At 39.7% G+C, this 18262-nt stretch overlaps 1 protein-coding gene across 1 annotated transcript; it reads right to left on the bottom strand.

The window, feature by feature from the left end:
* Positions 1-3355: 3355 nt before the first annotated feature.
* Positions 3356-15678, bottom strand: Csta (cystatin A). The gene is made up of 3 exons (XM_026396181.1): positions 15613-15678; positions 7723-7824; positions 3356-3484 (listed from the first exon to the last, which is right to left on the bottom strand). The coding sequence occupies exons 1-3, from the start codon at positions 15676-15678 to the stop codon at positions 3356-3358; spliced, it is 297 nt and encodes a 98-aa protein (XP_026251966.1).
* Between the last annotated feature and the right edge of the window lie 2584 nt (positions 15679-18262).

Here is an 18262-nt window from a genome sequence, read left to right as displayed (position 1 = left end):
CCAGCTAGTGTGAGCTGGGAGCTGAGAGGACCCTGCTGTGGTATGGGTGGTGCGGGGCAGCCAGAGCATCTGCAACCAGGACCTGCACCTGCACCATTTACTATAGCTGTTAAAGAAATAGCAGCACTTCAGTAGCTGGGGAGCTGAGGGAAGCCTGATGAAAAATACTTGTCCACTGTTGGAGAAAATGCAAATGAATCCAGCCATTATGGAAACTGTATGAGCATTCCTCAAAAAAACAAAACAAAACAAAAAATAAAACTATTTGATTGAGTAATTCTACTCCTGGCCTTGCCCATATTCACTGCAGCACTATCCCCACTAATAGATTATGGAATCAACCTAAGTGTCCATCAGTGAATGAATGGCAAAAGAAAATATGATATATATACACAATGGAATACTATTCACCAGGGATAGCAGGGGTGCAATCAGAGGACATTGTGCTAAGTCAAATAAGCCATACACAGAAAGTATCGCATGCTTTTCATGTATATGTAGAATCCGGAACAACTGGACTCCTAGAAGCAGAGAGTAGAATAGTGGCTACCTGAAGCTGGGGGTTGGCAGGAAATAGGGAAAGGATAACCAAAGGGTCTGAAATCTCAGTTTTACAAGAGAATTAAGTTTGATTTGGGTGTTTTTTAAAAAAACAAATCTAATCACAGCATGATGAATATAGCAAATAATTGAGTACTGCATGTTTTAATATCATGGAAAGAATAGATCTCAAATGTTATCACAAAACACATTAAATGTTTGAGGGAATTGATGAGTTAATTGGTTGGATTTAATCATTTCACACTGTATTCAGAAGTCACAACACTTTGTAGAGCATATGTATGCAACTAGAGTTTTCAATATATAATGAAAATGTGCTATCTTCTAATATGTTTACAGAATAAATTTTGCATTATTCCATTAAATAGAAAGCGGGATACAATATTGAAATATGCTAAAACATGTATGAATCTTGAAAACATCATGCTAAATGAAAGATGCTAATTACTAGTTACAAAAGACCCTATATGATGTGATTCTGCATGAAGTGTCCAGAATAGGTAAATCTAGACAGAAGGGAAAATTAGTGGCTGCTTAGGGATGATGAAGCAGGAAGTAGAGCAGATAGGGAGGTGATAGCTAGAGGGTACCGGTTTCTTTTTGAGATAATAAATATATTCTAAAACTGACCTGGTGACATTTGTACACACTTGTGAACATTCTAAAAAACCACTGAATTGTACACTTAAATTGGTGAATTGTATGGTATGTAAATTATCTCAAAATGTTATTAAAAAAAGAAGTGCCAATTAAATGGAACATATGGTTTTGGACTGGTTATTTTTGTAATAAAGGACATTATTGGGACAACTGGGGAAATTTGAATGGTGTCAGCAGAGCATCAGTGTTAATTTCCTGATTTGATGGTTGTATTTCACAAATGTAGGAGAATAACCTTTTTTTTTCTTTTTTTATTGATTGTTTAAAAAATAAACGACAGCGGAATGCATTACAATTCTTATTACACATATAGAGCACAATGTTTCATATCTCTGGTTGTATATAAAGTATGTTTACATCAATTCGTGTCTTCATACATGTACTTTGGATAATGATGTCCATCACATTCTACCATCATTGCTAATTCCTGCCCCCTCCCTTCCCCTCCCACCTCTCTGCCCTATCTAGAATTCATCTAATCCTCCCATGCTCCCCCTCCCTACCCCACTATGAGTCAGCTTCCTTATATCAGAGAAAACATTCGTCATTTGTTTTTTGGGGGAATCGGCTAACTTTACTTAGCATTATCTTCTCTAATGCCATCCATTTACCTGCAAATGCCATGATTTTATTCTCTTTTATTGCTGAGTAATATTCCATTGTGTATATATGCCACATTTTTTAATCCATTTATCTACTGAAGGGCATCTAGGTTGGCTACACAGTTTAGCTATTGTGAATTTTGCTGCTATAACAAAATTATAACATTGATGTGGCTGTGTCCCTGTAACATGCTGTTTTTAAGTCCTTTGGGTATAGACTGAGGAGAGGGGATAGCTGGATCAAATGGTGGTTCCATTCCTAGTTTTCCAAGGAATCTCCATACTGCTTTCCAGACTGGCTGCACCAATTTGAAGTCCCTTCAGCAATGTATGACTGTGCCTTTTTCCCCACATCCTCGTCAACACTTATTGTTGTTTGTCTTTATAATGCTGCCCTTCTGACTGGAGTGAGATGATATCCTAGAGTAGTTTTGATTTGCATTTCTCTAATTTCTAGAGATGATAAGCATTTTTTCATATACTTGTTGATTGATTGTAGGAGAATAACCTTTTTCACTAGTACATCATTATTTGTACTAGTGAGCACTAGTATTTATGACAGAGAATCACCATAGATAACTGACTCTCTAACATCTGGGGAAAAAAAAGGTTTATTGCAGCTTTTCTGTATATTTAAGATTGTTTTAAAATAAAAATATGTTTTGTGAAATACCTGATTTAATTTTAAAGTATGAGAGTGGAGATGGAATGTTGGGCTCTTAGTAACCACAAAGAATAAGGAGGCTGAGTATCTGATAGCCCAGCATCTTAAGGGAGTAGGGACAGCACCATTCTTTAGCCAATTGTGTTAGGCCTGACTTTTTTACCCCTATGTTTTATTTATTTATTTTTATGTGGTGCTGAGGATCGAACCCAGGGCCTCAAATGTGCTAGGCAAGCACTCTACCTCTGAGCCACAACCCCAGCCCATAACTTTTTTTTTTAAGAAAAATGTAAAAAAAAAAAAAAAATCAAGAAGAAAATAAAAGGCTACCACATTACTTTGGAATAAATGCTATTAATAGTTAAGACTAATTTCTTACAGAAGCATATTTATATAATAAACATTATTTTAAGCAAAAAATATGTAGAGGTTAAAAAAAAGTTATATCATACAAACACTAAATAGCAACCAAAACAAACTGTGGTACCTGCATTAGTAGCAGACTTCAGAATAAGGTCTACAACTAGAGAAAGAATGGAATATTTCATAATTATAAGGAGGAAGTTCACTGGGAGAACATAATAGTGACAAATGCTTATGTACCTTAGTAATCCTTAGCGTGGAGGTAGTACAGAGGCCTGGCTAATTTTTTATGAGGTTTCTAACTGATGTCAATTTACACGGAATTTCTACCCTAAAGTAATAACACTGATTTTGAGAAAGAAAAGGTCACTTATATTTAATACAATAAATGAGTAAAAATTGAAGAAATAATGTATTTGAAAAGGAATATTTCTTTATTGATGGTTTATCAGTATCATTAATCAGTAGCCAGAAGAAGGAATCAGATCCCTTTTGGAATGTCCTGCTAAAAGCCAGTCAGTTCGTCATCCTTGCTTTTGTTAGTCTGGTAACCAGTAAGTACCAACTTCTCATTTTGTCCAGGAAGACCTTTGAATACTTTCAAGTGCATATAAGTATCATCACCTACTCGCACCTGAAAGGTATAAGACAAAAAAGGAAAAGGAAATTTATCATATGTATCTATACAATGGAAAAGAGTAATGGATCTAGGAAGACCTCACTGCACTATGCCTTTCTGGAACAGTGCTTCTAGACCTGGGCCAGTGTTCCTACACTCAGCTTCCATCGTATTTTATGAGAAAGGACACGCTAATGGCATTACAAGAAGCTTATGTCCTAGTTTTATTTTATTATATTTTTTTATTATAATCTGGGTACAAATAACAACTCAGAGTATCATTTTTCCCCCAAAGATGCACAGAGCAGAAACAGGGGGCAGCTTATATTTTTGGTGATCCTTTTTTTTTTAACTTATAAATTAAGATACTTTGTTTGCCACATTATTTGATAAGAAAGAAGAGAATCAGAATTGCTGAAAAACATTAGAAAATCAGAAATGCTGAAAAATTTTGGGTTGTATGTTTTCCATCCCTCTACTGTATTAGAACCTACTTTTATAAACACCCACTGAATGTTTTAGGACTGAGCGGGAGCAGAGTGGCCAGCCTCCCTTGTAAAGTTGAAGCCATCTTAAAGTCATTGATATCAAGGTTGAGATGGTAGTTTGGCCATGAATCCAGGACCTGGAAAACCACAGCAAGGATTTCCACTTTGTTTCTTGGTTGGGACAATAAAAGTTCTGTCTTATATGGTATCTATTGTGCTCTTCTATCCCTTTCTACTTTAATTTTAACAAATGCCATTTATCAAAGTTTATTATGATACTATAAGATGGTGAGGAGCATTTTATACACCTGAGTATATTTACTTGTTATTACAGACCTGCATTTGGAACAATATCCATTTTACAGATGCAGAAGCATATAAAGAGATGATTATTTTCTATAAATCTCTCAGTGAGCAAATGGTAGAACTCAAATTCAAACCCAGATCTGTTAGATTCCAACATCTTTTCACTCTACAGTGTAGTTTTGTTAAAGCACTTATTTTATGTTTAGAACAGGGCATCAACCTTTGCAAGCATTATTAGGGGTAGCACAGCCGGTGCTCTGGGTCCCAGTCCTGGCTCTGCTCTTACAGTTCTATGACCTTGGTTAGTTACTTTACTTAACCAGGGTTCAATATTTTCATCAGTGGTACAATAGAAGCAGATAATACTTTCCCATATATTGTAGAGAGCAGTGACAGTGATTGGGAGACCAGTGTCTGAGATTGGGGTACATGATGACTTCATAGTTGTGGTATGCTTGGTGCCTGGGAAAGTTTCTGTGCAAAGGTGCAGGATGCCTGGTTGCTATGGTAATGTCCTTCATGGGGAGGCTGTGTGTTAGAGTCTTACAGCCTCCACTTTGCTTTCAGGTACACAGCTCCTGGGAATACAGGAATCCTCTTGCTAAAACAACCATAATATTGATAGCTCTGCCCGCATAATAGTAACTTTAAACAATGGACTTTTCCTGGGAGCTACACAATGCTCCTAACATTGCACATTGCAACTGTAGAATGTAACTGAGAAATAAGCTGAATGATGTTGCCAACTCTGTAACTTTCATGAATACAAAGAATAATGCTTGCATAGTCCTAAATCTGATTAATGAGACATATATAATAAAGATTGCTGGTGTAATTCTTTAGACTTGCTTCTCTATCAGAGAGCACTGCTCCACCCAATCCCAGCTGTTTATCTTCAAGATCTGAGTACGTGAGTCTTTATTCTTCCAATCTCCCATCACCCGTTGCTGGAACCTGCTAGTTTGATCACGCTGGTCGCTGTAGTAGATTGAGAATATTAAATGAAATGGACACGCCTTGCTCTTGGAACAGTGCTTGGCAGAGTGTAAGCAGTCAGAGATTATTATCCACACTGTTCAGGTTAGGGATTAAGATTCAGAGGACAGCCTTTAATCACAGGCTTTGACTAGTAGAACGAGTGGAATAACGGTTCAAACCCAGGATGGTCTGAAACCAAAAGCTGTGATCCTTCCATTCTATTACCCTGCTTCTTGATAGGAAGGCAAGACAGTGAGGGATGGTGAGGTCACTGGCAAGATCTTAAATCTAGAGAATAGCTCAACTCAAAGGAATCAACAGCCATACTACAGGAAGTAAGCAGGGAACTTTGGATAGGACAGGGTAGCAGGGTCAAGGGAAGAGAGACTTTCAAGGTCATTTTTTGATGAGCTTTTAAAGGAATGTATAAGGGAGTAAATATGTGATATTTATGCATTTGTATTAATCTTAACTTATTAAAATGATCTTAGTTTTGATGGAAAGATTCCTATCTTTGAAAAAAAAGCATTTTTAACTGGGAAACTTTCTTTTCCAGCTGTGAAGAAAGGTTGAGAAAGGACAAAATGATGGCATTGTTTCTGAGGATACAAAAGGGTTTCCATCACATATGTCTCACCTGGGTCCGGTATTTGCCAGGAAACCAGATATGGTAGGACTGAATTGATTCGCCTGTATAACCCAGTATCACAACCTCCTTCCTTCCTTCCTTCATTCCTCCCTCCCTCCCTTCCTCCTTCCCTCCCTCCCTCCTTTCCTTCCTTTACTTCTTTCCTTTTGTACCAGGAATGGAACCCAGGGGCACTTAACCACTGAGCCACATTCCAGCCCTATTTTTATTTTTTATGTTGATACAGGGTCTCACTAAATTGTTTAGGTCCTTGCTTAATTACTGAGGCTGGCTTTGAACTTGCTATCCTCCTGCCTCAACCTCCCAATTGCTGGGATTATTGGTGTGCACCATTGTACCGGGCTCATAGTTTTCTTTTTTGGGGGGAGTGAGTACTGGGGATTGAATGCAGGGGAACTCAACCACAGAGCCACATCCCCAGCCCTGTTTGGTTTTATTTTAGAGACAGGGTCTCACTGAGTTGTTTAGCACCTCGATTTTGCTGAGGCTGGCTCTGAACTCAAAATCCTCCTGCCTCAGCCTCCCAAGCAGCTTGGATAACAGGCATGTGCCACTGCACCTGACTGACCCATAACTTTCTTATGCTGAACTGACTAGTTCCATACATTTTATTTACTGTAAATATTAATTTTTTATATATTTTAAGTAGTTTTTTTGTTGTTAAAGAAAAATAAACCATAGTGTGTCCTGGTTAAATGGCTAAGTAAAGAATAAGTAAATATACTTGAATGTCTGCTATTGTTGCTGTTCTAGTACTGGAGATTGAACTCAGCCTCATGCATGCTAGACAAGTGATCTGTCACTGAGCTATACCAGCAGTGTAATTCTTCTTTAAATCAGAATTGTCATCTTTTTAATATGTAAGAACAAGAGTGGCTCCCACATATATCCTTGACTGGCTTATTGAATTGGTTCCCCTTTGGTAACATTGAAAGGATTTTTAGCAAGGTGTGATGGTGTACACAGGTGGTCCCAGTGGCTCAGGAGGCTGAGGCAGGAGGATGGCGAGTTTAAAGCCAGCCTCAGCAATTTAGTGAGGCCTTAAGCAACTTAACGAGACCCTGTCTCTAATATAAAGGGCTGGGGGTGTGGCTCAGTTGGTAGAGTGCTTGCCTAGTATGTGTGAGGCACTGGGTTCTATTCCCAGCAGCACATATCAGTAAATAAATAAAGGTCAATCAACAACTAAAAAAAAAAAAATTAGAAGAAAATTCTTCCATTAGAACTGGGTCAATGCATCACTTAATTTTTTTGATATAGCTATAAAACCAATATTTTAAATATGCCACTGCTTATTTAAGTAGTTTGATCTACTTGAGTTGTAAAAATAATTATTTAAATTATATTAATCAAAATACTTAGTTAAGGGCAAAAGTGGTGTGCATTCTTTTCCTAGATAATGATTCAAGCCATTTTAAAGATCCATTTTATTTGGACATACAGAATCATAAAGCTCTGAGGAACATACCCTTTAAGACACCATCCGGTTTGGCCCCAGGCCTTTGGGCCCTCCCACCATAAACCTGAAGCAACCAGGGCCATGAAATAAATGTGTTCTGAACATCTAGGAACTGTTTTCCTATACAAGTTATAGAAATTAAGTTAAGAATCAATATATGCAAGCTAAATTCACAAGGAAAAAAGTAGTTTAAATACAACACCATTTGCCAGATTTGAGAGTCTACCACTTGTAAGGTATCGTGGTAGGCATCTTCACTTAGGACAGCCAGAAGCAATAAAGTATATGTGAAATTATTATGTGAAACAAGAAACACCATAGCAAAGAAGAAATATGATATCTTTTAGTGCTAAAGTGAATATTGAACTCTAACCTTAATGTAGTAATTTATTCCAGCCACTACTTGAGTTTTGTACTCTACAGCTTCGAATTGTTCATAAGACTCATTTGTTTTTTCTTCAAGCTGTGGTTTAACCTTAAAAAAAGAAAAGAGGAAACAAATTACTAAAACTACATTGGCTTGATTTATGTGATTTAAAATTCTGGGAAACTCATGCTCCTAATAGTCCTCAAAGATGACAATGAGATCTGTGAGCTGTTTCCCATATTTCAACAGAAAACATTTGTCTTTAAGATTACATGAATTAAACTGGGGGTGATGGTGCATGCCTGCAATCCCGGTGACTTGGGAGGCTGAGGCAGGAAGATCACAAGTTCAAGGCCAGCCTGGGCAACTTAGCTAGGCTTTGTCTTAAAATAAAAAATAAAAAGGGCTACAGGACTAGGGATGTGGCTCAGTGGTTAAGTGTCTCTGGTTTCAATTCCCAGTGCCAAAACAAAACAAAAAACAAAAGCAAAAAACATGACGTGGATTAAAATGTCAAACTTTGTTGCTTTAGGCTGAATGAACATCAAATCTATGTGGTAATTCAATATAGGAACATTTTGACTGGTAAAGCTCCAACAGTTATATATGCCTTTGATTAATTAAAAAAAAGGAAGAGCAATAATTATTACCTCTTCTTTAATATTTATTTTTTAGTTATAGGTGGACACAATATCTTGATTTTATTTTTATGTGGTGCTGAGGATTGAACCCGGTGCCTCACGCCTGGTAGGCGAGCACTCTACCTCTGAGCCACAACCCCAGCCCAATTATTACCTCTTTTTAAAAATTGTTTTGAAATAATTTCACACTTAGAGTTGTAAAAATAATATACTGAATTCCTTTATAGTATTTACAGTATCCCCTAATGTTACCATCTTACATATCTATAACATAATCATCAAGACCAGAAACCAACATGGTATAATACTACTAAGGAGTCTAAAACCTTATTAGAATTTTGCCAATTGTCCCCAAAACGTCCCTTTTCTGCTCCAGGATTCGACACTGCATTTAGTTAGCACACCTCCCTGGTCTCTTTCGTTCTTTGGTCTTCGTTATTGATCTTGACACTTTTGAAGAATACTGAACTGTTGGCAGAACGTCCCTCAATTTGGGTTTGTCTGACCCTCTCTCTGTTAGTGGTCTACATCTGTAGGTAAGGATGTCGTAAATTAACGTGCTCTTGCTGCATGTTTCCTTAATGCTGATGGTAACGTGGATCACTTAGGATGTCTGCCAGTTTCTGCCACAGTAAAGTTACTGTTCTCCCCCCTTTGTAATTAATATAAATTTGGTAAGGAGACATGTTCAACTATACTATTTTTCATCAGATTTTCATCCACCAATTTTATCATCATTTGATGTTTCTCACCAACAGCAATTTTTCCTGTGGTGTATATCTGCTAACTGGAATTCTACTGGAAGGAAGACCTGTTTCCTTTTTCCTATTCATTTATTCAATGATTATTTCTATTAATATGACTTATAGGTATTTCTTTTATTTTAAAAGTTGTAATTTGTTATCATGTTTTTGTTGTTATTGTTGCTTCTCAACATGGCTCCATCGTTTCGTGAGCACTTCCTTACTTTCTGACTTGAGATGCTTTCCTCATGAAAGCATTTAATGTGCAGCCAGCTTCAGTCAAGCCCCCCAGGTATCTGGAGTTCTGCTGAGGCCATCCTGTCCTTCCCAGCAGTGGGCAGATGTTTTGAGTCCTTTGCTATTGGTGTCTCTTCATCCAGCAGAACTCTTTTTAAAGACGTAGACATTTGCAGACTCTGTGTTCTCAGACCACTTTTGAAGAGCCACTCTATAAACTACCACCCTTTTCTCCTGTGCCCTTCAGAGTCAGTGGGATAAAGGTGATTGCATTGTTGAGTTGGAAAACAAAGCTCCAAAGTGGAGAAAGGGGAGAAGACATACAGAGAAAACACCGAAATGACAAGAGAGAAGCTGATCGGGTGGGACAGGGGGTTTGATACTTGAGGTTCCCCTGGTTCTGACCCTTTTGAGCTGACAAAGGCAGGTTTGACCAATGCTGGGTACCCACTGAGTTAGGAGCTGAGTTGGAAAGGGTTTGTCTCTATACTGACCCCCAACAGGATTGATTTAACATCATTTTACAAATAAGGAATTTGTGAGGAGAGCTTGATTGCTTAAGGTTGAAAAATTTCACAGTCCTAGTTATTAAAGTTTTTGCCTAAAACTAAAGTATCTGATCTGTAGTCTTGGTTTTCAGTCTTCTGCTCACTTTTTTTTCCCAGCTTGCATCATAATTTTTTAATTTCTATCTGTTCTATGAACAGATCCAAATTTGTGACCTTTCAATGGTATGTGCAGATCGTTAAGTCCAGAGTTTTCCATGACAGAGCTCATGCCAAGTGCTCTGGTTTATTTCCTGGGTGCCGTGGCACCTGTCACATGGTGTGCTCTGGTTTTCTGGTTCACTGGATGTGTAATCTGCAGCCTCCTTCTTTCTCACTTTCCAGTAGAGAAGATTTGCATGGTTCAGTGTTAGATGCTGTGGACCTGTGTGATGAGATTTGAGCAGGGGAGTAGGAAAAGGAGCAAACAGGGGAGCTGGTCAGTGAAACCTTGAAATTCAGAAGGATGGACCCTGGGAGGATGAAAGCCAGCTGTGAGTGATGGTCAGGAAGCTGGTATGGACAGATCTTGTGCTGAACCTAAATTGGAGTTTCCCTGGCTCAGCCCGCCATGTACATTAGTAGCCAAGACACTGGAGGGCACAGTGTGGGTTTGGCACTTGGCCCCCCAGTCAAAAGAAGGAAGCCATGAGGGAGGAGCACCTGGTAAAATAGATTTACTCCAGAGTTGTTCAAGCTTTCCTTCGTGCTGCAAAACATAAATCCTGGTGTGTTGTTCTGTTTTCTAGGATCTGGAGATTGGATCACGTGGCACCCAACATTCAGGCAAATTTCCCTAATCTGTAATAATTCTTCAGAAACACTTGAACTATGCAGAAAATGGATACAGATGACAGTGGTGTCATGGATGGGGCCATATGTTGGAAATTTTTACTAAATTTTTTAATTTAGAAAGGAGAGTGTGGGTAGTTGTGTGAAAGAATGGTGGGACTTGTAGGGCATGTCTTGTGGACATTTGCCATCTGATACATTTTGAAGAAAGGAGGGACTATGAGGCCAGGCACCCAGGATGAAGAACTGAAGTCAGCTGGCTCAGAATGGAGGGACTGGCTGAAGAAAGGAGGACAGAGTCTAAGACTGGAGGGAGGGGTGAGATCCAACTGGGAAAAGGTAAATTGGGGCACCAGATGCTTGCAGTTTTCCAAGAAGGGAAGGAACTGAGACATCCTGTTGGAGGGACCATGGGAGGACAGGAGGGATTGAGAAACTGAGGAGACCAGAAGGTACAGGTTTCTCAAAAATGAAGAACAAATTGGACTGAAGGAATGTGCTAGTCCCAGGGTGTGAATTTGGAGTTGTGATGGGTGAGTTTTCTGTGGTTCTCATCTTCTTTGAGCAGAGATCTCTGATCTTGGAGAAGAACCTGAGGAGGAGGTGGCGGCCATGGGAGCGATCTCTAATTGAGGCCTGGAATGCCAGGAGCTCACAGGGTCATGGAAATCAGGGGTGGAGGAGTGTATGAAACCACCTGTCATGGAAGCGTGACCAAGTGGGCCCCAGCTTGTTCTGATGGAGATGGGAGGGTAAGTGCCTGGAGGATTCTGGTGTGGCTGAATGGCAGGTTCTCCGGGTGTGGGGCAGTGGGAGAGGTGACTGATGAGGAGGAGGCTGAGGTAGGGGAGGGGAACATAAATCTGTGGCTGGGGTTAGTGAGAACCAGGATATGTGAATTCCAGGGTGTGTCCAGGATGGCATGCAGATATGTTTGTGTGGTGTACTGGCATACAAAAATCATGTTTTGTGTGTTTGCCAGGAATGGTGTTCAGCAGGCTAGTGACTTGAAGGTATGTGGTGGGGTGCGGTAGGCATGAATATTTGTATGTGTAATAATAGTCCTTATTTCCAAAAATAATTATTAAAATAAGATTTCTTTCCTTCACATAAGCATACTCAGACTGAATTCTAATCCAGTGTTATTTATATATGATTCAAGATAATGGATCTGGAGGTTTCTGCTCTTGGGACCATCCATTGGTCCTTTATTACATATATCATGGCTTTTCGTGGTTAGGTTCATGTATGGCTCTTTATTTCATCATGTATCTCTCTTACCTCTATTCTGTTTTATAAATTTTCCTGGGGCCAGGGACCATTTATTGTCCTGCCTGCCAGAGCAGTTCACACAGTGTCGTCTACATAATCAGCACCTTCTGAATGAGATGACCACTGTTGTTTTCCTTTATGACAACTTGTCTCCCCAAATAGAAAAGACTGAAAGAGCAATGACTGATTATCAACTAACAGAGAGTCTTGGAAGAGAGGTCTTCCAAGAATACTCAGACCCAAGTTCTTCCAGAGTCTCTCAGTGCATAATCCATTCCGTCTCTATTGTCTTGTCTTCTGCCTTCAAAAATAAATCCTCTCAGTTCTCAGCCCTTGGTTTGACTTTCTTTATGAACTCATCCAACATCCCTCTTTAATTTAGCTGTCAGCTCCTGGCATGTGCAGTTGTTACTTGTCTGTGCCACTTTGCTCTCTCCTGTGATGACCTTTCCCTTCTTCTTTCCCTCCCACTCCAGTGGGCTTCTCCCTTTACTTGGTATTCCACTAAGAAGCTCCCAGATAAGGAGAGAGGAACCTCAGAATCATCAATTATTTTAAAAGCTAAAAAATGCTTGCATTTAAACAGGTGATTTTAAAAATAGAAATGCACTTAAAAGTTGAAGGAACAAAACTACAAAGTAAGCTGAGCACAGTGGTGTAATTCCAATGACTCGGGAGGCTGAGGCAGTAGGATCATGAGTTCAAAGCCAGGCTCAGCAAAAGCAAGGTGCTCAACAACTCAGTGAGACCCTATCTCTAAATAAAATACAAAAGAATAGGGCTGGGGATGTGGCTCGGTGGTTGAGTGTCCCAGAGTTCAATTGCCAGTACCAAAAAGAAAAAAGAAAAGAAAAGGAAAAAAAAAAACCTACAAAGTAAACAACAGGCAGTGGAGGTCTTCCCTGGAACCCCGTCACATCACAGTAGGTGTTTGATGACCAACACCTACCCACTAGCCTAGCCCTGCCTGGGAACACAACCGGTTCTATCATCTTGGAGGAGTTGATTGAATGTCCTCACTCATCGGTGCTTTCAATAACATCTGCCTCTTGGGGTTGTTTGTAGGGCAATACTTGATATAATGGATGTGAAAGTGCTTCCTAAACTGTACAGTTTACTGACTTCTTAAACCTTCCAACACTAATCTGGACATTGTCCCTTAAGGCTATCTCCTACCACAGAGGGCAGATGAGAGACAAGGGAGAGTTTAGCAGCTGAGGAGCTGCACCCGGACAGTAAGTGTTCACCTGAAGGTAATAAGGTCAGAAGGATTGACAAGCAATCTCTAACATCCTTGCTGGTCCAAAACCTAGGATCATGAAAAGAACTTAATTGGCTAATGTTCTAGATATCTGGGCTTCCCCCATTGCCCTTTAGCTCCTTGAGGTCAGGGGCCATGTCTTATAACCTTCATGTAGCATCTATGATATTTAGCACCATGCTAGACACCCAAGAAACACACCTACCGAATGCTTCATCCATGTGTGTTTCTCATGATGATTTCAATGTGAGGCTGGAGCCTGCAGTGATAAGGCCAGTCTGCCCTGCTATTCCTCCCCTGTGTGTTTCCTGCACCCCTGAAGCTTCTCCACGTGCTAATGCTGTGTGGATGAAGGGGCCCGAAGTAAAAAAAATCTGGATGGAGCCTAATTTCTTAATCAGGTGACTCTTAGCCACTTTGATGGTTTCATCATCTGAAAATTGGACATAATGCCCTCTCTACCTCCTGGGTTATAAAGATCAAATGCGAGATCGAATGGAGGTCAAGGCTTTTAAAACTTCAAAGCACCTTTATGGGCTGAGGTAGCAGTGTTAACACCTATTTCCCATGATACCTCTGACAAAGTTGGAGCCTGAGGTACACAGCAAGAAACACACTGTAGAATTAATTTTGTAATTTAAGACAGGGCTCATGGATGGTGTGGTTAACAATGCAAGGCCTTCCAGTAGCTTCTTATTTTTTAAAAGATTATTCTCACGGGGTTCAGTGGCACACACTTGTAGTGCCAGCTACTCAAAAAGCAGGGGCAGGAGGATCACTGGAGTCTGCAAGTCTGAGACTAGCCTGAGCAACACAGTGGGACCCCATGTGTCTCTCTCTGTCTCTCTCTATCACACACACACACACACACACACACACACACACACACACACTTAAATTAAAAATGGTAATGAGTCTAACTAAGATGATAGGCTTTTAAACATCATTGGAATGTTCTATATCTTCTTTATTTCCAATGTCTATTGTTCCCTATCTTCTTATAGCTCTGCTTCCTACAGAGTCTCAGGGGATTTTGGGGATTCAGGAATGATTTCACAAAAAAAATTTGAATAAACAATTATGGTGTCTTACTTATGCATATTTCTTTTTTTTAAATTTTGAGTCGTGTTTATACACATTCTTATTTTGGTTTAGATTAGTGGGGCAGGAGACTTTTCCAAATGAAATTGAGAACTTTGATTTTGGTACCCTATTTTAAAAGCCTCATCTCCCAGGGGCCCTGGAGGATAACATATACCTCTGGTCTTGTAGGAAGGCGAGGTTGGATAGCAGCAGCAGCAGCACCTGCAATCCTGGTAGGAATGCAGAATCTCAGGTCCAACCCAGACCTCCTGAGTCAGAATCTGCAATTTATCAAGACCCACAGGGACTTTCAGGCACCTTCAAGTTTGGGAACACTGATATGATACAGGGATTCGAATAAAAGTATTAATGACTTAGTATATTCTCCAAAAAATAAAAAGGTCTAATGTTAAATAAACAAACTTCTGAAAAAGAAATATTTATTCCTAAAGAATATGAGTGCTAGAATTCCAGGTATCTGGACTCTTATAGATATCTCAGTGCCCTAAAAAATAAACGATCCTATCTCTACCACTCACAAAGAAAGCCTATCTAGTTTGCCAGATAATGTCATCAAATGATGATTCGGAGGAAAAAAATAAAACAAAAACAAGCATTAGAAAATGAGGCAATAAATTACAAACTTAGGTGAGAGCTAATCAAATACCACTTAAACTATATCAGTTTGCTAAAAACATTTAGAGTTCTATTCTTACCATAATCAATTTGGTGGCCTATAAGATCCTGGAATCACCATATACTATATTATTTCTTCCTAATTGAATCATCCTCTAACTATTAAAGGACTGCAACACTGTCTATTCAGGCAGATGTGAAGGAAGTCTGTAATTGACTGCCTTTACAATATTGTTCTTCATTCAACCCATTTAAAAATCATCTCCCTGAAGTGCATTTAAAGTCCAGTATATCAAATTGTCAACAGCCTTAGACTTCCACTACCTGTTGTTTTCACTGAGCAAGATTGGAAAAATTTCATAAATAACTGAATTAGTAATCTTAGAATCATACATTTAAGTAAAAGCCTTAGAGACATGATCCAAAACAAATTGTTATTTAACAAATGGGGAAACTGAGACTCTGACAAGCAACAGTGACTTGGTGGAGGTCTCTCTGGCAAGTGTTGGGATTATTCCAGATTTTGTCTGAAAGCTCAGTGTTCCATTTTTAGCTGCATGAAAGCTGGATAAAGCCACATTTCTCACCAAAGCCCTGGTTTTCAAGTTCACCCACACCTTTAACACAGGACCAAACGATGAATTGAGATTTATATCCAACTGTTTCCTGAAACGGCACCAACTCACCTCATTAGCAATCTCCTGGATTTCTTCAGTGGCAGGTTTGGCCTCAGTCAAGCCTCCAGGTATCATTTTGGCTAGTGTCTGCCAGGCAGGGTGCTGGAAGCCAAGTGCTCAGGTAAGTGCGGAGACAAGTTTTAACAGCAACCCAGCAAACAAGCTCCGCCTATAGAATGTGTTCACTTCCACAAAGAGTAAAGAGGCGCGGGAAAAGGAGTTTGCCCGAAGCGAGTTTTCTTGCTTTCTTGAGAGGATCTGTTGAGTGGAACTGGGAAGGATGCGGGTGGGGGGACCAGCGTGGGTGAGCGAGCTCGGGAGTCACCCCACAGCAAGCCTCAGACTTGCCTCCCTACCTGATTCCATCCCATCCTGATTCCATCCGGTTGCGCCCTCTGCAATCTGACTTGTGAAACCAGTCTCCAGATCTTTTTTTAAAACCTCCAGTGTAAAATTTTATATATTTTTTTAAAAAGAATAGTTTCAAATAACATCAAGGCTGGTTGTTCACAATTTACTTGAATTTGTGAAGACAATAAAAGGATCTGTAGGGAGGACTTCATCTGGATATGTGTACTTCACTTTTAATTTCTAGAAACATTTCAATTACAGAAAAGCAATAGCAAAGTATATTTCTATTACTCAGAACTAAAGATTTTAAACATTTTGTCTTATTTACTTCACGTCTTTATTTTTCTTTTTGTAGTTGTTTTGAAGAAATGAAATATTACACCCACCCCAACCTTGCCCTCTATAGAGGTAAGTTATTGTGAGTTTGGTACTTTTCTAGCCCATTTTTTTTTTTTTTAAAGAGAGAGTGAGAGAGGAGAGAGAGAGAGAGAGAGAGAGAGAGAGAGAGAGAGAGAGAGAGAGAGAATTTTTTTAATATTTATTTTTTAGTTCTCGGCGGACACAACATCTTGGTTGGTATGTGGTGCTGAGGATCGAACCCGGGCCGCACGCATGCCAGGCGAGCGCGCTACCGCTTGAGCCACATCCCCAGCCCTCTAGCCCATTTTTATGCTTTTACTTGGTGTTTTAAAATAATAATAATAACAATAATAATAATTTATTATTATTGTTGTTGTTATTATTATTATTTTGTACCAGGGATTGAACCCAGGGGCACTTAACCACTGAGCCACATCCATAGCCCTCTTTAAAATATTTTATTCAGAAACAAGTTCTAAGTTACATAGGATATTGCTAAGTTTCCGAGGTTGGCTTTGAATTTTTAATCCTCCTGCCTCAGCCTCCACAGCTGCTGGGATTACACAGCTGCTGTGCCACCATGCCTGGCCTATTTTAAAAGTTCAACTTAAGTTGTATGCTTACCATATGTTTTGTTTTGCTCTTTTCTTACTCTACATGTTTTTCGAAGTCTCCAGTTCCTTTCATGACTGTCTGCTGCTGTCTGCTAGATCTATTGTTCTGACTGCTATATGGCATGTGCTCATTCTCCTATTGATTAAGATTTTGGCTGTTTCTATGGCTTCACCCTTATAAAGAAAGTTGCATTATCTTCCTTTGTACCTGTGTAGGAGTTTCTCCAGACAACGTCTAGGAGCGAAGTTGCCGGGACCATGTAATAAATAGGAACCAAAGAGTTTACAGTATAAGGAATTCTTTATATACTCTCCATCAGATGTCTTCACCCAGCAGATTGATGATGACATGATGCTCCTTCATGAAGCCACAAGCCATCTGAAGACTTTGGCTCAGCTTTCCTAGGCCCCTGGCTCACAGACCACCCTGAACAGCCTCCACATACATGCAGGTTTGATTCATCTTCCTGTGGCCTTCCCAAGTCAAGTCCTCTCAGGGGCAGGCCCTAACTGTTCTCAAGGCCTCAGCCCATTTCTACCTCCTTGCTTACATTGTCTAGGCCTTCTTTAGGGACCCTCCCTGGTGGGAGGGGACAGGGTAACCTGTAGGTCTGTTTCTTTCCAGGCTTGATGCTATGTGTTTCTCAGCTCTTCCCTCTTGATTCTCTGTCATTTCTTTTAGAATTAAAAACTCCCCCCAAGCAAATATTCTTTTGTCTTTGCATTTCTACTATAATAGTTCTGATTCTTCTCTGGTTGTGTGGATGCTTCCAACAAACAAGAGAAGAGTCACACGTGAGGAAGTGCAGAAAATAAAAGCACAACAATTACATTAAACATTCAATGGGTTAAATGTACACCTTTAAAAAGTTTTCATACCTTTATTTTATTTATTTAATTTTATGTGATGCTGAGGTTCTAACCCAGTGCCTCACCTCACATGTGCTAGGCAAGCACTCTACCACTGAGCCACAACCCCAGCCCTAAACATTTATTTCTAAAGTACCTCTAAGATTACTCTTTGAGTTTTTCTTTTTTGGCATGTCTTTATGGAGACTCTCTGTATGGAGCTAGACATCCTCATGTGTTCTGTAATTCTGGTCTGTGGGCTCATCTTCAGTGGAAGTTACATTTTATGGGAGTTTTGTCCTTTGTGGGCTGAGTCACGGGATTTCCCTTTAAGGAAGCTGCCTGTGCGCAGCCCTAGGAGGTAAAAGGCCTCCAACCAGCTCTTATGTTACTATTGACTTCGGACTCTGAACCATGAAGATACCGAGAATCTGGGCTCTTCTCCAGCTTGTGGGATAGGCACCGGGCTCTGGACTTCCCCAGCC

This window comes from Urocitellus parryii, chromosome 2 (genome assembly GCF_045843805.1).
Source record: "Urocitellus parryii isolate mUroPar1 chromosome 2, mUroPar1.hap1, whole genome shotgun sequence".
NCBI lineage: Eukaryota > Metazoa > Chordata > Mammalia > Rodentia > Sciuridae > Urocitellus > Urocitellus parryii.
The sequence above is the reverse complement of the archived record's forward strand: the minus strand, read 5'-3'. Positions and strand labels throughout refer to the sequence as shown.

Bases quoted from the DNA above. Each gene is read 5' to 3' on its own strand.
- Csta (XM_026396181.1), bottom strand. From the start codon at position 15,678: ATGATACCTGGAGGCTTGACTGAGGCCAAACCTGCCACTGAAGAAATC. The intron at 7,825-15,612 runs GTGAGTTGGTGC...TCTTTTTTTAAG, and splicing joins TCCAGGAGATTGCTAATGAG to GTTAAACCACAGCTTGAAGA. The intron at 3,485-7,722 runs GTTAGAGTTCAA...TATACCTTTCAG, and splicing joins GAATAAATTACTACATTAAG to GTGCGAGTAGGTGATGATAC.